Below are 21354 nucleotides of genomic sequence, written 5' to 3'. Positions count from 1 at the left end.
CGGCCTGTACCAGGAGCATAGTATGTACATTGATACTAGTTCAGTCTCATATACACATAGGCCACATAATGTATTTCTAGAGCTACAAAAAAGCACTCCTGATTTGTTTTAGTATTTGAGATTACATGTACCTAACACACATGTGGGGATATATATTCACACATACACATGTGGGGCTAGTTTAAACGGAGATTTTCCTTTCTGTAACTTCTTCATCACACCTGGAAAAAGAACATGCTAATTTCATTCAGTGCTAGGCTGAATCTTTAGAATGACAGTCAAACTCTGAAGGACAGTTTGACTCTACAGCTTTTCAACAGCAAGCAGACTTCTATTTCCAGTAACAGATCTATCCCCAGCGATAAAATCCCTTCTTCAGTATTTTTTGCAAGGCAGAAATACTAAGGTGCATCAGCCTTGGACTGGGATTGCCTTTTGCTGAGCACTGTTCAAACATAGATCAAAAACACCGTCTCTGGTTTGCAATCCAATGCTCTGCATTACCACCTAAAAGTTTCAGAATAGGCGATTTGTAAGGTGTGGCCATGTATTACAAAATCCAGATGCAGCTTTGGAAGAAGATCATTATTATTATTTTTCTACTCGTATTTTTGCATTCACAGTACAGATGTCATTAGGGCCTGTTCAGAAACATGGATCCATTGGCTAAAAAGACGTTGTTACCAAACCATGATTCCTACATTTTAGTTCCTATTCTGCCACTGATTTATAGTATGACTTCGAATGGGTCATTTATGAGCCAGTTGCATCCATTTATCTAGCTGTAAAACACACTGAGTGAATTATGGTGGGGCTTACTGTCCAAAACGTCCACGTTCTCCCACAGAGGCAGAAGAAACAATCTTCTATTTGTATGACCATACTGAATCCGTCATCGGGCACCTGGTTCTCCTTACATTTAAAATATTACTGGCACTAATAGAACTTGCCATTTGAAAAGTGTTTCCACATGAAGCATGGTGTGGAAATTCATTTTTGCTGTTAAGAACAAAGCCCACGTAGGCACTTACCAAGAAATTGTCAGTACATTGGCAGTCATGGCAAAGAAGAACGGTGATAAGCTAGCAGTGATAACCTGTAAAATTGAAAGGAAAAAAGAACGAAAACAACCTTGTGACCTTGTGATATCACAAATGAAAACTGAAATACTTTAGCTGAAATTAAATCTCTGCATACATAGTCACTTTTTTTTTCTTTGCTTTTTCAACCATTAGATTCCATAGCAAAAATAGGAAGTCAGTGGGCAGAAGAAACCCAATGGGACTGTTCTAAGTGGGGAGTCATTGCTGAAGGTGGAACTTCCATTCCTGCCAAACCTCCCTCCCCTATGTGAGAACAGAGCCTACACAGAGGAACCTCCTTTCTCCTCTGGCCAGAAACAACAGAAAAAGGCCCAACACTGGGGGATGCAGAGCTGTGCAAGCAGCCTGGGGCAGAAATATGGAGTAGTGTTGGGAATCACATTTCAAAGTCAGGTTGGATAGGGCTTTGAACAACTTGATGTACTGCAAGGTATCCCTGCCCATCGCAGGGTGGCTGGAACTAGGTGACATTTAAAGGCCCCTTCCAGCCCAAACCATCCCATGATTCTAGGAAAACTTGCTTCTCATTAGGTTAGGGGGTCAATGGAGCACATAATGCAACTATCACACACTGCAGCTGAATTTTGACTCCTACAGAATGTGGGATACAGTAGAGGCATGGAATCAGAGCAGAAGGTTCCCTACTGCATATGCCAGTTGTAGAAATCTGGTAGTTTTTATTTGCCTACAGTAATGTAGACTGGGGAGATCAGTCAGGTGCCAGGTTTTAAGAGCCTCGTATTTCAGATGAGAATGAGAGCCTGAAGTGTATCTGTGGGTGTAGGGAGGACAGGAAAAAGAAAAAAGAGAATGAGGTAAATAAAAACCATGCAACTTCAATGGGTAAGAAATCTTTTCTTACACCAAAGAGTCTGGGCTGAGAAGATGGGGGCACAAGACTTTACATTTTTGCAGCACTGATCCCAGAAACAGCTAGTTCCTGACATAGAATGGCTCACAACATATCCCAGTCCCTGTTATGGAGCTACCACATCTGCAGGCTGCCCTCAGTTTTGCACATTTTGTTGCCAGATGGATAATGTAAGATGGAAAGAGTTCAGAGAACAGTGACAGAGTCATTAGATGCAGGGATTGATTTGCAGTCAACAGTTAGGATAAGCAATGCCTGTGGGAATGATTTACAAATACTTGGGAAACATGAGCACCAAGGAATGAAAGCAACTATTTAGAATAACACAAAGTTGCCCAAGTCAAAAGATGAAATTAAGAAACAAAACATTTAAATAATTATCAGCTAAGATTTCCTAATAGTTGTTTGTCTAGCTGATTCTCAGGAGAGACAGTAGAAACCTCGTTTCTTAAGCTATTAGAGACCTGTTAAAACACAAATACATGTCCAGCAGGGAAGTAAATGATTCTCTGTAGTAAACTCTGCACACCAGAGGTCGAGCTGACAGTGTGTTAGTCAATACCCATTGTATCTGCTATGGCTGCATTTTAGAAAACAGGTTTCTGAATCTGGACCGCAAGCAACAAGAGAAGAAATGCTTGTACATCAGTCCTCCAGCCCTAACTGAAGGAGTTAGTTGGAGGGGGGCAATAATGTAAACCTGGCAGCCCTCAGCTACATGTCAGTAAAATACATACACAGGTGAACACATGAATAAGTAAACACACCCAGAAGAGACTGAGATGGGAGCAGGATGAGCCACAAACTGAGAGTTATTCTTCAAAACTCACCTGTTCACGCTTAGGTCACACTTTGACCTGTTCCATAATCATTTGCAGCCAAAGGGAGCTGACACAGTCTGAGCAGCCTGACCACTCTGAAGGTGCACCTTTCATGCACTTTATCTATGCTAGGCTGGATATCTGTCAGTTCCAATGCAGCACTCCAACATACAGCTACATCTCACACCAGAGGGCTGCGTTATCCCCTCGCACACCTTGCAGCAGCTGCAGTGATCTACACAAGCTTCCCACTTACATCAATGTGAATGACCGTGGAATTACTGGCACCAAGCTTATCTTAGGCTAATGCTAATTTATTATGAAAAAATACACAGCATTCATTACCAAGCATGTAAACATGAATTTATGAAAGATGGCAGCTGTGACATTTACAGAGTGTTCTTTTCTTTAAGTTGCTCTCCTGAAAGAAACTAAAGTGCAGCAATTGAGAAGTGACACAAGTCAAAGCTGTGTCGCCCACTCCATCTTAGAGTCGTGTTTATCAGAATCTTGAGAAGAGGCCAAGAGCAGAGAAACAAGCATTTAAGAACCCTGTGAGCGCAGGCCTTATCAAAAACAATACACCATTCTACTGCCACCATCCCAAAACACTGCAAAAATGCTCCTGCGGGCTGCAGCCTTTTGGACCATCGCTGCAGAACACTGCTGTATTTTTGAAAAGTTATGTAAGAGTGCCTCAGTGCCAAAGAGAAACAAAATGTGGGTTGGAAAGAGCACATGAAGTAAGTGTGCATAAGGAAAAAAAAGAAAGAAAGAAAAACATCACTAAAATGTCCAGCTTTGATCGTTTGTGTAAAAGGTGCACATTTAAAAATAAAGAAACAAGTTTTCAGGGAATCTAACCATCAGATTTGCTCCAAGGGAAGACTCTAAAGGCACTCCAGCCACATTGTTCAGAAGCCAATTTTCCTTTTACTACAGTTCAGCATTTCTTGAAGTGTTTTAAGTGCACATGTATTTAGCTTTTAAGAAAATACACCTACATTGATGTTCTGGATGTCCTTTGAAATAAAAATCACGCTAAGTGCAGTAATCTCTCTTTCTTCATCTTAAAGGTCACAGTTGTCCTCCTAGGCGTTCAGCTGCTTTTGGAAAAGGAGTGAGCTTGCAAGACAAAGGAAAGCAAGCAAACTAAAAGGTAATGACTTTCAAATCTATTTTAGTGCTGAGCCACTGAAACTAGGAGGTGGAAAGGAAAATTTTAATTAGCTAAAACCAGTCTGTTTTGAACAAAGCCTCCCCACATTTTGACACTGTTACAAATTCTCCCAACTGATTGAGACATGATGGCCGAACCCCAAATATTTTAGAAACAGGAACAGTTCCATGAGCTCTGGCTACTTGCGTGCTTGTAGGAACTGTGATTGTGCAGTGCTGCAGAAGCTGTTTTTAAAAACATTTATGCTGTGAACGTTTTCGCAACATTCTGAAACAGCTTTCAGTGATTAGGAAAAAAATCCAAGTGTAGCATCATCTAACAAAACATTTCCATGTGAGCTGAAATTGTTCCTGAGAAATCTTTTCAAATGCCTCCTTGTCTATCTCCCCCCCCCAAAAAAAGATTGTTTTTTTTTTTTACTTCTTAAAATAAACCATTCTACATTTACCATGTCACTCTGTTGTAGAATGGAAACAACATGCATTTGAAGGGAGCACACAGTTAACACTTATCGACGTTAATCTCAACTATTTTTATAGTTCCAGTTGCTGATTTATTTAAAGTTATTTTATACATTAACAAAAATGTGCACATTACAAAGGACATTTGTTGTCACAACGAAGAACAGTTTCAGTTCTTCACAAGACATATCAGCATTGAAGGAAATAACTGCACCTTTGTGGTGGGATACTTATCTGGAACCAGGTCTGTGAATAAAAGGAGAGCGCTCCGATTTCCTGCGCTGCTCCAGGGGCCGATCCATTGGTCCACCCTAACTTACTCTACCTGAAACAGCTTGCACGGCAACGCAGACAGTCTGCACCAGCTAGGATTGCAAATCCCACCAGGAAGGAGAAGAAGGAAGCTTAGAGGAATGTTTACCATGAGCACAGCATCCTTGGACATGCTCAAGGCGGGATTGGATGGGGCCTGGGCAGCCTGGTCTAGTGCCAGATTTAGTGACTGACAACTTTAGGGTTGGAACTAGATGATCTTTGAGGTCCCTTCCAACCCAAGAGCCATTCTATGATTCTATGCATTCTGTAGGACTGCTGGAGTAAAGACTGGTTCTGAGTAGTTAGATAATGAAACAAACAAACAAGAACCAGAAGGGATTTCTTTCCATAGACCTTCCAATAGAACGAGTGAAGAAGAACCAGACAAGAAAACAGAGGGTGACCCTGTCCTCTGCCTGGATTATGCCACAGAGAATTGTTATAAAACAATAGCTTTTTACAACTCACTTCTTGTCATTACTTCTGATGCTTGCAAGTACTAGAAGCGGGGTTGGACTCAGCTAGAAAAGCCGCAAGAGCAGAGAAACGCGCTCATTCCTCAACTTATATCATGGTCTTCACAGCACAAAACAAAGCTGTTGAGATCCCTGCTCCAATCTCTGAATGGGAGTGGCACACTCTGACAAGATTCAATGATAAGGAAAGAACTGAACATTGCAAACAGTGAAATAGAAACCAAAGAGGCTGGAGCCTTTTACCTAATGTCGAGAGACATGCAAAAACTCCAGAGTTTGTGCACTGCAGAAATGGCAGCCGTCAAAGATAACTCATCAGAACTTGGTAAAGCATGAACAGTGGTGAAAGAACCTGGAGTAAGGATTGTGAGGAATCCCTTTAGAGGAAAAACTGTTTTTCTTCTGTGGTGTTAGAAAGGCTGAGCTTTGGGTACTGGCACACCACAGCCTGACCAGGCAGAGGAATGTGGGGCTCTAGAATTTCAACCCACAACAAGTGGGATGAGCAGAAGTTTCAAGCTTCTTGGTTAGGAAAGATTCCTAAATTCAGTTCCTCATTAAAATGGGTGAGAACTAGCTAGATAAACATTCCCTTTCTAACCAACCTATCACTGATCCTCTCCATCTCTGACTTCACAGTTACCGTAGAGAAAGATTTTCAAGCTGCAAAAGCTGACTTTGGATTTTGAAAATCTAACATTTCTGAAGTGTTTGGGAACTTGTTATTTATATCGCCAACAACACCAATAAGGACATTTTCAAAATGCAGATTCTCATTTAATCTTCCTATCTGAGACTGAAAGACATGGGGAATTTAGTTCAGACACGACCACATTTTGTTAATATTACAACTATATCTGCGCATACCACATCAATAGTACATTTCCTCTGATTCATTGTTAAACTACAAAGTTAATGTCACAGTTCTTGCTGCAAATGAACACAGAATACATTATAATGAAGTTTTCCTTAATTTGTGTACACACAGCCAATCTTTGTAACCTCCCTTCCCCAAACTGCCAAAACCTCTGTCCTTACAAAAACGCGTATTTCATCCAAAGACAGTGTTTTGAAACAGCTCATCAAGTTCATTCACTGTTCAAAATAAATCTTCCATTTATCATCAGGTCATCTTCTCAAAAGATCAGGAAAAAGCTTCTGATGTGTGTAACCTTTGTTTTCACCCTGCTGGTGGAATTAAAGCAACGTCAAGCTTTTTACAGACGTAATATTTGTTGTGTCCCTGTTCTGCATGCTTTAACCAGCTGCTAAGATAATTGTCAAAGATCGCCAGGGAAACGGATCACTGCTAGTACTGCTGGAAACAGCTACATCAAGACAGTCCAGTGCTATGAAAAAGGCAAAAATTACAGCGGGTAAAAACGACTAACAATATTTGTTCTTTTGTTTCTCAAGGGACTTTGAATTTACCAAATTTCAGTGTTACATCCCTTTTGTGTGTACGTCTACTTGAGATTAAGCATATGTATATGTATAAGACGCTTGCCAGGTAGGGAGATCTTGCAATAAACAACAACTTCAAAGCAGGAAAGTAACAGTTAATCTTCCAGTGGTTTTCTGAGCTATTAACACCGTTCCACTTCCTCCTTGTTTACATACATTTCTCATTTCAGCTGGACTACTGGCCACCTCTATCTAGCTTTCCTCCATCTTGCTACATTCAAATGTAAGGCAGACTTTGCCAGGGGGTAACTTCTCTGAACTTTAGCAAGAATATTTTGATTCAGAGATCTAGCAGCTCCAGAAGCAGATGAAGAAAGAAGGCACTGACTGGGACAGTCAAATATGAGAGAATACTGAGGGACCTGACTCTCCCCTAGCTAAACCCTAACTAGCGCAGTCCACTGTGCACTGAGAAACCCTTTGAAATAACCCAGAACTTGAAGAAGATCTTTGTAGATCAGGTGCTGACTGTGAAGTTCCACAAATTGCAGCAAGTCAGCACTGGACATTCAGAGACACCAATAAACTCAATGATCACTGGAGGCTGTTGCAGGCACAGGAAATCTACCTCAGGTGGGCAGAGTAGGCAGTGGAACAAAAATCCCTGCTGTAGATGACAACTGTGACAACACAACTTCCCTTGCAAGAAAGATAGGATGGGACTAGAACTGAAGTCACATCTGGATTGTTTGAACAGAGAAGGGAAAAAAATACAAAGAAAATGTGGAGGAAAAAAGAAGTATATGATTTTACTCCCATAGTCATCAGTCAAAATAAAGTACCTTTATCATTTCAGATACTGTGCACAGCAAATCCTCCTAGACCTGCACATCACCTGTTTGGCAAGCAAAATCAGACCAAAACCAATCTTCACTGTTCAATTTCAGCTCAGTCCGGGGAGTGATCTGCCATGGAAATAAGAACTTCTCCAGAGTGGTGGCAACATGGCAGTGGTAACAGAGCTGGCCATTTCACAATCCACAAAGCATGGATTCAGCCAAACAGCTGTTATACCAGCTGCTGTAGATCTCTTTGAGATGCTTTGTTTCATATCTGCCTAAATGCCTGCACAAATTGACAGCTTCGCTAAAGTACATTTTCCTCAAAAGAGGCTTGGTCACTTTCCTCTGTCCTTTGTAATTACAGTTTTAGAGCATTATTAGAAAAATAACAGCAAAATCAATTGGTTCCCCATACAGTGACTCAAAAGGAGTCAGTGCCTAGACATGCACTGGCAGTTGAACACTTAAAAATAAAGATAAAACTTAGTTCTAGTTTAAACTAACCAATTTGACTTTCATAGCAATTAACTTCTCACCCGCTTAAAACCACCTACACGTTGCATTCAATGCATAGGGATGAAGAGTCATTCAATAAATGACAAACTTGGCAAAATGCCCTCTAACATGTTTTCAAAGCAGAAGCATAAATGTTCACATTTAGCAAAATCATTGAGTATTTTTAAGTTTCATTTGTTTTTTATGTCTACCAAAACTAAACAGAGTATCTCACAGAGGAGATCTATATCTCTTAGCTCCTCAACTGCTATGAGAAAGCGGATTTCCAACTTCCATCTAGCAGGATTGTAAAAGTCAGAAAATCCTGTTTTTCCATGCCTGGACATGCATATGCTTCAGGAAATAGGCGTATAGTCTCAACTTTTTAGCATAACTATGAACATTTTCTCAGTACTGTATTTAGTATATACTTTTTGTTTCCAGGATGCGATGACTAACACAACCAAGACCCCAACTTTACAGAAAGTAAAGATGGATATGTGGGTTACTGGACTTAATTAATAGATTTTGTGTGAGAAAATTCTCCTATTACGAAAGATAGGATATCATGTCATGTTTATAATAATCAGATGTGAACAAGACTTCCTATTTCAGGAAGGCCTACCAGTGTATAAACACACATCTACAACCATTCATATATACACACATACTATATATAGCATGGAAATGCATAAACATACATCACTGATGGGATATGACTGAAGAATTACAAATACTCATAACTCATTCTGACAGATATCCCAAGCCTTTATAAAAAACTTCTGCCTCTTTTAAAAGATGGTATTTGATTGAAGATTTTCTTCTTTTTGGAAACCAAAGAGCCACTTCACACAAACATCAGATTTCTTTCATAAAAAAGAGAAAACAAAATGAAGAAGCATGTGCCCTCTGTTATATATGGATGTAATGGTCAAAACATACATTTCCCCTTTCTGGGACTGATGGGATAGCTGATAATGATGATAACCTCCAGTCTATAAAGTACAGAAAGGTTATAGTACTTAATTCAATTCTCACTGTGCCACTATTTATATTTAAATGTTTCTCTTAAATGTGACCACTGAAAATGTAATCCAGATACTGATATTTCTCCCAGCTTTAATCTGTACAGAGGAGAAATTAAGTTCTGCCTGAAGCATGCTTTGCTGATACAGAATCATGATCAATCATGATTCAAACAAGTGGGCATATATGCACCAGACTAATAGCATCTGTTTAGATAAGTTGTGCAGATGAGAAGCACAATCCATGTAGCAGCTGAAGACCTGTCAAATAAGGGCAAAAAAGGTCATTTAAAGAGGAGTAAACAAAGGCTTCATTAGGCCAAGTAATTTTGATTGTCTTTGCTGAGCAGTGCTTTGTCTTTTCTTGCTGCTACAAGACTGACTATTAATGCATATCTAATCAAAAGATTAAATACATGTGTTTTTCTTGGTTATATCAAACTAAGTCTCAGTGCCTCCTGCTTCATGCATTGTAATGCTGAACTGCTCTCTTCCTTTGCCATTCAGTTTGTTGAGGAGTCTCTTTTTCCTTGCATTCTGACCTGCTACTGTAATGGCCTTAAACTGTTCCTGCCATCTCATCTCTCTCTTGAAACCTTTGATCTCAGAAGCTGGCAGGGCAACATGATTCATCACCTTGTTCTTATTTTATTAATTATTAAATATTTGTGTAATGGAGCAAGCATTTGTCAAATAGCAACAACAGCGGCAGTGAGTGTTCTAACTATTAAGATCACTAACACCAACTGGAGTGAACCAAGGCATGGTTTAAAAAAGTTAACTGGTTGATGTCAGAGGCATCAGGAGAATTTGCAGCAAGTCTGCAGTTAACACACACATCAGAGAAAAAAAGGGATCTCTATATTGACCTTAGCTTATGGGAAACTTATACCCCTTGGCATGCAGCTTGTTAGTTTTTCCACTTCTGTCCCACAAAGATTTTCACATGATGTCTGCTTCTGCTGAAAATACTAGGAACCCACTAATGCCATCTGAGTGGATCTCTACCTGTAAAAAAAACATGGCATTCTTTTTTCTTTACAGCCAGTTGTCTCAGCACTGTATTTTACTGAATTTTACTGGTCAGTAATATGGTCTGCTGTATTAAAGAAGTATTTATTTTGTCTGATTTTTTTTTTTTTTTTTTAGTTCTGGGGAATGGCCAGCTGTTCTAACGTTCTGCTTCTTAAAATACTGCAATAAAATACACTTCATCTTATGTTAAGCTCAGCAGTAGCCTTTTGGCATTTCAAGTTGTTGTTCACCTCATCTAACCCTTATGAGATTATGAAATAGAGGTTACTGTAAGAGACAGAGAAGGCTGATAACCCACGTAAGAAGACCCTATTTTTCATTGTCACACTTCAGAGGCAAATTGAATAGGCAAACTGACAGTTTGCTATATGTATCTGGCCCAAAAGAAATTGGCTGCTTGCAAAGGACTGAGCTTAGCATCTGCCAGTGTCTGTCTTCCTTCCAAAATCCAAAGGCTCCAGCAGGTGGGCTGGTAGCCAGATCAGGCAGGAATGATCACTCTAACAGCCTGCCTTACAGCATCAGGATCTCAGACTAAAGGTGAAAGATGAGGCAATTCCAAGCTCCTCACAGGTGAACTGTGACCTCCCCACAGTAGTGGCTCAGTGATGACTCAGCTGGCGTCCAGGGAATGAATCTAGGGAGCAGAGAGTAAAGCTCTCGGCAGTTTGAGTCCATGAAGATGAGAAAAATTAGCCTGAGTTTCCTGGAGGTAGAATACATTGGCATTGTGGTAGAAAACTGTATTTGTAGGAAAAGATAGCTTTTAGAGACTTGTGATAATTCTTCACAATTCAGCCCACCATTTCATAATTCTCACTAAAGTCCAAATTAACCAGGCTGATACTTTCCATCACTCTCAGTTCTCTCTGGAAGCATCCAAGAACAGAGTGCAAGGGACCGTGACCTCTGAAAGAAGACTTCAACAGTGATGTAACCAAGGCAAAAAAGGGAACAAAGGCAGATATGTTATAGGCTACATCAACATGCTTCCATGCGCCCAAGGAAACGAACATTTTTCCAAAAGACAGGTTGGCACTCAACCTGCCACGCAGTTGGGGAATTCCATGTTTTGGTTACACTCTTACTGCATCAGATGGAAACCCCGATTAGCAGCACTGTGAGTACTATCAGACGTGCAATGGAACTCACATCTCTGGCCAACCACCACACATCTTTGTGTTAGAATGCAACCAGTAAAAACAGCACAGGCATCAGCAAATGCGATCCTTTGACAGACAGGATGAGATATATGCTACCACTGACCTCTGCAGTCTTGACCTTGGTACACCCCTGACACTACAGGGTCACAGGTCATTGTCAGTGCAATGCTTGAGAATTTTTTGGGTTCATCTTCAAACCTCATCTTGCCCTTAGGATCACTGCTATAAGTGCTATAAAAGACCATGCACAGAGAGCACAAATGTTGCTGAAAGGCACTGTTAGAGGCAACAATGACATCTAGTTTAAGGGGAATACTTTAGGTGTGAAAAGCAATATAATGCCCTTTTCCCATTATTATAACCTATAGAAACACTTAGATAAGTGTTCATACTCTTTGTCGATACTAAAGCAATCTTCTGTCATGACTAACTCAGAACTCTGTGGGGATATCACTAGTACCAAAAATAGCATAGGAAACTTTGGGATGCGTAATTAAATATTTTTTTTTTTTAATCTGTTAGCAAAAAATAGCAAGTTTCCATCAACATCTCTCCCCCACATACAGCTTTGGTATTTCTGTGCATGTATGAAGTCCATTTCCTATTGTATCTCCCATCTCATGGCTCCTTTGGGAAAACCTGATTCATAAACAAGCAATTCCCAGACCAGATAACTAAGACCCTTTGCTGACCCCTTTCCGTACAATCCAACAGTAACAGAGCCACAGTCTTTGCCTTGCCACTTTCTGATGTGTTTTTGCTGTTTTAGTAATGATGTAATGGAAATAAATCAACATGCTATTATTATTATTATGCTAAAGATTGCAGAGAAGAATTGGTATTCTTTAACCCTAATTTTCCATTCAAAACCAACAAGCTTTCCAAGGCTTTCTAACCATTCACTGATAGAAAAGGTCAAAATATTCCATCAAAAACCTTAAAGAAATGATTCTTGAAAAAATATTTTTTAAGGCCAACACATCCTTTAACACAGCCAATCCATTTTGAGTAAAGGCCTTTTATGAACAACAACACAGGGTTACGCATTCAGCACTGTGGGCGTCAGCAGTCCCAGAGTGTCCCATAGCAGTGATGGAAGCGACCACAGCCTTTGGCCAAGCACTCACTTAGTAATGTTGAGGAAGCTCTGTAAGATGACCCATTGCCTTCTGCCCTCTTGGGACAGCCATCCATAGCAATAAGCATGGAGAGAAAGCTGGAGTCGGCACCTTCCTTCCCATGCTAGCTACAGATAGGACAGAAACAGCCTGCAGTCATATCCCATGATTGTGTGAAGCTTATGTACCTTCCCTGAGCACCACATCTTTCAGGGACTGAATATAAAGCAGGGGATATCAGCCATTCAGTCTGCCTCCCCCAGAGCTCTACGGCCATTTGCTAGCTTTCAACAAAAGTCAAAATCTAAACCCTTAAGAAACTATCCAGAGTGAGATTGAGAAATGAATGCACTGAGATTTTGCTCATTTTTGGTTCTGAGCTGGAAGGGGAAGAGAGATGGGAAGACTCATTCCAGACAGCATCATCTCACTGCCATGAGAAGTTTCTGAAGAAAGCAGCCTGGAATGCGACACCAAGTGCCTATCAAAGGTCAATGATCAGGCTCAAGATTTGTGAGTTTGGAGACATCTCACCCAGGAAGGTCTCTAAGAGTCAAAAAAAAAGCAGCCAGCAATCCAGATCTTGAAAAGAACCAAGAACCAGAAAGGGGAAGAACCTGGCTACTTCTTGGTCATTTTTGGAAGCCTACATCAATTAAATTTTGAAATCTTCTATATTGGTATGTTAGACAGCGAAGTTTTCCCATATAATTTTGGCATTTACATCAGTATTACTGATAGAAACTATTTCCAACCCAGTCCTTATTCTTTTGTCATCTCTTTGGCACACTTATGATTCATCCCCCAGCCTCAGCTCTCCATATATAACTAACTCTAGGAGACTAAATAGAAACACAGGAGAATGGGAATCAATTACGCAGAGGAACCGACAAACTTGCACCCTCTGCAATTCAAAATTCCATACAGCAGGCAAAATCTACTTTTAAATTGCTATTTTCTACTGTCAAATCTATAGAGACAGTCTCTCAAGGGCAGGGGAGAAAAAAATACTCCAAATCAGCACTGCTGAAGTTATCTTTATGTTCGAGAGAATGGCAATCCCAAATGTGCACAGTGCACTGGATATTAATGATGGACAGAAGAAAAACTAATTCAGAGCATCTATTTGGGCTCAATTTATCAATTCGTGTATGCTGAGATTGTAAATCTATTATACTGAGCACGTATCGTAGTGCAATACTAACCTTGAGCTGCAACACACATCTTATGTACTTATCTGTGTGACCCTTTCATGCCCAGAAGTTGTGCAGTTGCCATTTTCAGTGGATACACAACTGTAGCTCTATACAATGCCTGTTAATAAATATCTGAAAACTTGCCATTACTTGGAGATGCAAAATCTCCAATAAATCTCAGCTATTCTTACAAGACAGCTTTTCTGAATTGTGCTCACGCCGCAGGGAGCCTGTGCCACTTAGCTTAGTGGTCATGTAGCACAGAGGTGTTGTTATGGAGACCGATGTCTTCCCAACAATTACATGGCATAATTAGTTTTGGATGCTACAATGTAACTATCAAGTTGTCTCCATGGAAACTACTCAAAACCTTACACTTACAGGTTTCTGCAACTCGTCTTTTTTATAATCTATAAGATGCAGTTAAGAGCACAATGATTACCTCACCAGCTCCTCAAGTTCAGCTGAGAAACACATTTTCTCTTCTTAGGTATTTTACCATCCCGATGGTGACTGACAGGAATCAAGTACGTGTGTCAAGAATAAAATTACATATTTCATACAGTGAGGGCTGAGCACAAATTAATGAGAATTTTTACCATCCTTAGTCATGTTTATGCAGGTGCGTGCATATCCACGTGCGTAAAAGTACATTTAGCATGGAGACAGAGGAAGCTCACTTCTACTTAACTCCTCCTTGGCACACATGAAAGCATATAGTTGTGGAAACGCCCTCTCTCAGGTTACAGATGCACTTCAAACCCCACTGGTGCACCACCAGCACAGACTGGTCGATGCTAGCACACAAATCTCCCTCTCACATGGAGATTCTCTGCCTTGCATCTGCAGTTTTTCCAGGTCAAGGGAGCAGATATCTTGAGACAGCCTTGCATGCAGCTCATACTGTGTTTATGGAACTGCAGTGGGAGTTTATGACATTCTTGCATAAAGATTTGCAAGGCCCATGCCAAGAAAGCAACATCATTTCAGCCAAGAATCTCACAGTCACTTTCGCCTGCGTACAGCAGCACACGAAGAGAAACTTCAGTCTGCAGTAGAACCAAACAGTCAAGTGCCAGGCAGCCAAACACATTCTTCTGGTTATGATACACACATAAAATCTTCAAACACAAGCGTTTATCCGGAATCCTCTCCCAACAGGGCAGAGATGCACAAGGGAGCCATTTGCTTCATCTGGTGCCAATAGCAAGACTCTTACAATGGCACTTATTTCTGTAAGTAAACACCGCTGAGCAGAAGTAAGGAGCTGATGTTATGGACAATATTTTATAGCACTTATACGCTAAGTAGCAGTGCAAGACAGGAACTAAGAAATTGACATTAGGAGTGCATGTGCTTCAGGAAAAGGAGTAAAACTGCAAACATGTAGAAAAGAGATGAATTTGTTTTATTTCTCTGAGTTGGTTTGCCTCTTTAAATTAAGTAGATACAATTCTTAAGTCAATTGCTATGTGTGAAGAGGAACAGTGAGCATAACCAGGCTAGGAGCCCCAGAAGATTTGCTGCTGTAGCCTCTCTATTTTATGAGAAGTGAAGAAAAAAGTGACTTTCTGCTTTAATAAAAAATGTCAGTGCTTTTCAATCTTTAGGAGTGTTATCATCCTTTATCATATAAATATGGATATACTCTATGCTTTCTCTTCAAGACACCATGGGGACCTAAAGAGCAGATGCACAGACACAAAACCAAAAATCAAAGACTACAGGAGACATCCTGAATGGCTCTTAGGTATTCTGGGGGATGACCAAAACTTCTGGGGTATAAGTACAGTGGACAACAGTCAGTTATGTGGGACCTGCAGAAAAGATGTTCTTTCAGATGTTCCTGCAGAACTACTTTTGCAATGCCTGGCTGCCAGCATAAAATACAGGGAGACCTGGAGCAAATGCTTCTAAAGTTAACAAACAAGGAACCAAAGCAGCTGTTGGTAGATGCTCTTATGAACCAAGGAGCTTCCAACATGATTCGGATACACTAGAGATTAAACAATTGTGCACTGGATGGGCATAAAGAAAAGACAGGCATATTCCTGCATAAATTTTCTTCCTGACAAAGTACAAAAACTTGTGAAAAATTCAGTGCAGTCTGATTGCAGTTATTCAACTTCATTTCTTCACAGAAAGGAGGAAGAAAGAGAAAATCCTAAACCCACCTTCTACTGCCCTTCCCTTTCATTCTTCCTCCTTATAAAATTTGTCTCAGGAGGTTTCCACTGGAATCTAGCTGAATTCACTGCCACAAGTTTTACTGGGATAACACTAAATAAGAAATAGGAGTATAAATTCATAAGTAACAAGTATCTTGCCGAAAGTTCAGAGATAACACTGTTCTGTTCTATTCATGATGCAGTGTATTTCTGCTGCTTGATTTTTAGAGGCACTAACAGGTTTAATCATCAGATATAGATTGGCAGCTCTAATCTAAACAAACTCCCTGACAACACTGTTAAGGCTCATTAGCACTCTCACCAGATGCTTCTGTCTGTGTATATGAGCATCTCCAGTTTTTCTTTCCAGTACACAACCCATAATGTTAGCACAGCTTTCAAATTAAAACAAAAAATCTCATCCAGCTTCAAATCCCTGCTCTCCTGGGGATTAAATCTGTGCAAGGCTATGACAAACCATTCCATATTTCTTGGGCTTTTAAACAACTTTTTTGTTTGCTTTTCAAATCACTTTAGCAATTTTTTGGCATTCCTCACCAATCTATACAGATATGACTAACGCGCACAATGTTTGCTTTCACAGCACAAGTGCAGTGTGTTTGTCACCAAAGACATCACGCAGGGTTATGCACACAGATGGAACCTGTGCTTCACCTGTCTATGCACAGAGCAATGCTTTGACATGAAAGCTATCAAAAATCATTACAGGAAAGAACTTAAAGACCTCATGCAATGATTAAGTTGCTACCGCCAAAGTAAGCACTGTAAAAGCAAGTTATTACCCAGCTCTAGTTTTTAAGTGAATGAAATATTAGAGGGCAGGAAGGCCAAATATGTGGGCTTCACAAAGAATGTATCCTTGGATCCCTAAAGAAACCCAACTAAATCTCATGGTTAGTTTATTGGTCTATCAATACTTAACAAGAAATGAAGTGGTGGCAGCAATCTCAGCCCCCAGCTTGTCAGTCACATAGGTGCAAAGCATCCAAATGGAAAACAGATTCTGCAATTCTCTGCACCTCCCTAGAGGCTTGTGCTGCTTGCTGTCTGAGGGCTACAGCATTCTCTCTTCCTGGCTCATTTGCAGGATAAACATATTCTGGACTCAAGTGCTTCTCCTTTCCAATTGCTGGTAAAAACTGCAGTCAGACTGAGAGATTAAGAGGACAATCTAGGGCACTACTCAATACAAGAAAAATGCTCGAGTGGGAATGTAAAGTTGCTGTTGTTACCCAGACTTCTCCCCTTTCCCCTCCCCCCCCAATGGATCTCATTCTCCAAGTCCAAAATCAAATAGTTTTTATCTGTATTCTTTATCCACATCAATTCCCTTCCCTTCCCTGCCCTTTTTTTTTAAAGGAGTTGTACACTTGAGTTTGAAGATATTTTTACAATACTACTTTTTGTGCCTTTCATGGCTTATGATGTGTTTGAGACAGCCCTCACCCAGGCTTGAGTTGGATCAGTATGTACTGATAATGCCTCCTAACACTTGCAGGAAGCAGCATTAGTAATCAGGTAGATACAATTCTTCCTAACTAATCCATATGTAAATCAGTGGTTCCTTATTATTGCAAGACAGCTGGTGAGAATTTTGCAGGAGCTGTAGGTCAACCCTTACCTTTGCAGGCCAACAGCCTGAAGTTCAGCTCATTGCTTTCTACCTATCTGTGTCTGTCCCATTCTAAAATTGATGTGTATCTGAATTTTTGAAGCATTCACTGTCATCTACCCCAGAATCAGTTGCATTTCAGCATTCAGAGCAGCAGCTCCTCCATGGTCCTAATACTGTCTCAGATGGGTATAACTGAGCTCTAAAATATTCTCATAGTGAGCTTTAAACACTAATGGAAGACACGGAGGAAACTGCTAGTTTTGATAAAATTACTCAGAAATTATAGAAATATCTCATATCTGTATTGCTTATTTCCCTCTTTGAATTGGAGACAAGGTATATAATTAGAGCACTAGGTTAGAAATTACAGTAGGAAAAGAACTAATTTGTTCTGTTACAAAAATCTTTCTAAGTGAGATGAGTAATTACACCACGTGCTGCACGCTGATTTTTAAGGCTAAAGAACAGATTGAATTATCACAGTGATACAAGCTAAAACGTTCAGTTGCTACAAAGGCACGTAATCTCACTGACAACAGTGGCTAGAACAAACTTTGTCTAATTTCTTTCTAGACCTGGCCAAACCCCCACAAATCTAGAAATACTTGACTGTTGGGAAAGCTTTGATCCAGTCCAGACTTTGTGGCTCTGATTCACTTCAGCTGGGATGGACCCAAACTGCTTGAAGTATATTTCACAACACATCTTTGCTTAAATTTTTTACAGATAGGTCATAAATACCACATGTAGAACCATTTCTTGTTATACACGATACCTACTAGCAGAGACAGCTATTCCCATCTCCAGCCCAGAGAATTAAAAACCATGAATGTAGGAGTAAATTTCAGGTCAGCTGACTTGACACCAAGGAGCAAGAAGAAAGGTAAGGCATTAAAATCTGTGCAGTCAGAATAAATTTGTGAGAAACTCTGTGAATTGTACAACGTTGAAACAGTTGGTAAAGCAAAAATGAGCCACACTGCTCCCTTCTTGTTACAGCCAGAAAAAAACAAAACCAAAAATAAACCCCAAACTAACAAAGAATAGTCTCAGCACAGATTGTAAAGAGGCATATTGTGCAAGTTTACTTTTTCTTAAGGTAACAGTTCATTCAGTGTAGTAAGAAAGTTATGATCATCAACAACATAACAAGGTTGTGATTTTCATATGACCTAGTTGAGGGTAATGAAAACTAAGTAATATCTACCAAGGGAAAAGGAGTCAGATTAGCTTTTCTGACTGCATTTACTATTGATAATGTAATAGATAAGCTGTTACTAACTTACGACAAGTACAGCCAGACTCTCAGTTCACAAATCATGGGGTAATTTTAATAGGAATTGATCTAAGGGCATCAGAGCAGGTTGCTCACCACTTTGTGCAGTTGGATCTTGAAAGCCTTCACAAATGTAGACTGCAGAGCCCCCGCAGAATAACTGAAGGAGCTGCTCCTAAGCGTCCCCCAGAAGGACTTCCTCCCAGAGGGATCTTTCCAGCTGTTCAGCTCCAGACTGAATAAACCCAAAGTCCTGCAGCCTTTCCCAAGAGGGCATGATCACTAAACCAATGACTATCTTGATGACTATGCTAAAATCACTACAATCCATCAGTGTCTTCCTTGTATTAAAGGACCCTAAAGAAAATTCTAGCCTAGATAGGCTAGATCAATGGGCTAAGTTCAACTGCATAACATTCAATAAAGCAAAATGTCAAGTCCTGTACTTGGGTCATAACACCCCTATGTAGCAGTACAGGCTTGGGGAAGAGTGTTTGGGAAGCTGCCCAGCAGAAAAGGGCCAAGGGCATCCTGGCCTGCATCAAAATCAGTGCTGCCAGCAGGACTAGGAAAACAATTGTTCCCTTGTATGTGGCAACTTGAATATCATGTTCATTTTGAGACCCCTCACCACAAGAAGTTTACTAAATTGTTCAGATGTGTTCAGACAGGAACAACAAAGCTGGTGAGAGTGTTAGAAAACAAGAATTATGAGGAGCGACTGAGGGAACGGAGGCTGCTTAGTCTGGGGAGAGATCTTGTTGCTCACTACAACTACCTGAAAGGTTGCAGCAAAGAGGGTATCAGTCATTTTTCTCAGGTGATGTGATAGGATGCAGGAAACAGCCTCAAGTTGTACCAGGAAAGGTTTGGATTGGACATTAGAAGGAATTTCTTTGTGGAAAGGGTGGTCAAGCATTGGAATGTGCTGCCTAGAGCAGTGGTGGAATCCCCAGTTCTTGAGGCACTTAAGAGATACTGCCATGGAATGAAAGGACACAGTTTAATGATTAGACTTGGTAAGTCAGGTTGTTGATCAGGCTTGATGATCTTGAAGGTCTTTTCCAACCAAAATGATTCTATGATGATTCCCAATTCCAGATGGGGTCTAACAAGAGGTGAGTAGAAGGAAATGATGGCTTCCATTAATTTACTGTCTTTGCTACTTCTAATACAATTCAGGACACTTTTGGTCTTCTTTATTGCCAGGACATGCTGTGGCTCATGGTCAGTTTGCTGTCTACCAAAATCCCGAGGTTCTTTCTCACAGAGCTGCTTCCCAGCCAGGCAGTCTCCAATTTGTAATATTGCCAGGGATACTTCCTTTCTATGTGCAGGACTTCACATCTGTCCCTGCTGAATTATGCAAGACTCATACCTCCAGTCTGTCCAAATCCCTCGGGAGGGCAACACTGTCCTTGGTGCTATTGACTGGTCATAGAATCACAGAAGATCCCGAGCTGGAAGGAACTCACTGAGTCCAACTCCTAGCTCCCATCAAGAACCACTCAAAATTCAAACCATACATCTGAGAGTATTGTCTAAATACATCTTGGTGCTGTGACAACTGCCCTGGGGACCTTGTTCCTTTGCCCAACCCCCTCTTGGAGATGAACCTTTTCTTAACACCCAATCTGATCCTCCCATGACACAGCTCCATGATGTTTCCTTGGGTCCAATCACCGTCACTATAGAGAAGAGATTAGCACCTGCTTCTTCACTCCCCTTGTGAGGAAGCTGTAGGCCACGAAGACCATAATGCAGCTCTCTATACTGAACAAGCCAGGCTTCAGTTGCTGTTCTTCTCACTTGAGCTTCTCTATCACCTATTATTCTCTGATAGAGATGTTAAACAGGATAGATTCCAGGATATACTCCTGTCTACTTGAGCTGTCACAAGCCTCTAGAAAGAACAGGAATTGTTAACTATTACAATCTGAGCCAGATTATACAAATAGTCTTTCATCCACCTAATTGACCATCCAGACTGTAACAGCCACATTTGAATACAAGAACACTGTAGCAGATACTGTCAGAAACTCTGGAAATGTCAAGGCAAATGACATTCTCTGTCCCACGATGATGGCAGTGGGAGTTCTGGTGCTTACCTTCACAGAACTGCTCTTAGTTCTTGATTCTGACATACTGGAAAGAGATGATGCACACACTATCAGAAAGAACATTTTTCTCCAAAACACCTTTGGTATTTTTTTATTTATATTGCTTGAATTCAGCACGATACCTGATGGATACCTAATGTCTATGAGTAGCCTGAATGGATAGGCCCTATCAAGTAGGAATAGCGGGGGAAACTAAGGAAATTCAGGATTTCCTCTGTCCTCCTACATTCCTGTATGATCTTTTTTCTTACCTTTGCAAGGAAACTCCATGCTGCGTATTGCCCTGAGGTTGTGCTGCTTTTTAGCTTCACTGTGTGCAACATCAGAAAGAATCCCAAGAGTCCACTGCAAAGGATAGGGAAAACTTGTCAATAAATTCTCTTAATTTCAGTTAAGCGGTCTTTTACAAGCATCTCAGTTTTCCTAATGTAGATCTGAACAAGTACCCTTCAAGTAGTGTTAAATCTCATTTGAACAAAGCAAGCTGGTCAACAAAAGAGCTTACATTATGTCCAGCAAATCTGGGGTTTTGTTCAGTCAGTGACTGGGGTCTGAGTAAAGCAAGTCTTAATGGCTAGTCTCTAATATACTTGTGTAATCAGAAAAGTAGAGATTATTGGAAAAATGGGGCCAAATATTTAACTTGAGA

General features: G+C 40.5%; 1 protein-coding gene across 4 annotated transcripts in view; it reads right to left on the bottom strand.

Moving 5' to 3' along the window:
* The window catches only part of TMEM241 (transmembrane protein 241), a 51112-nt gene that overhangs the window by 3217 nt on the left and 26541 nt on the right, over window positions 1-21354 (bottom strand). For 3 of the 4 annotated variants that reach the window (XM_042835986.1, XM_042835994.1, XM_042836002.1), the window contains exons 13-14: window positions 20957-21050; window positions 1032-1096 (exon numbers count right to left, since the gene is read on the bottom strand). In XM_042835986.1, coding sequence (XP_042691920.1) covers window positions 1032-1096; window positions 20957-21050 — 159 coding nt within the window. The remainder of the gene's footprint in view (window positions 1-1031; window positions 1097-20956; window positions 21051-21354) is intronic. The other variant, XM_042836009.1, reaches the window with a different exon arrangement.

Source organism: Centrocercus urophasianus, unplaced genomic scaffold (genome assembly GCF_019232065.1).
Source record: "Centrocercus urophasianus isolate 14NV4802_14NV808 unplaced genomic scaffold, USGS_Curo_1.0 seq_11, whole genome shotgun sequence".
NCBI classification, from domain to species: domain Eukaryota; kingdom Metazoa; phylum Chordata; class Aves; order Galliformes; family Phasianidae; genus Centrocercus; species Centrocercus urophasianus.
This window is presented reverse-complemented; position numbering and strand designations above follow the sequence as displayed.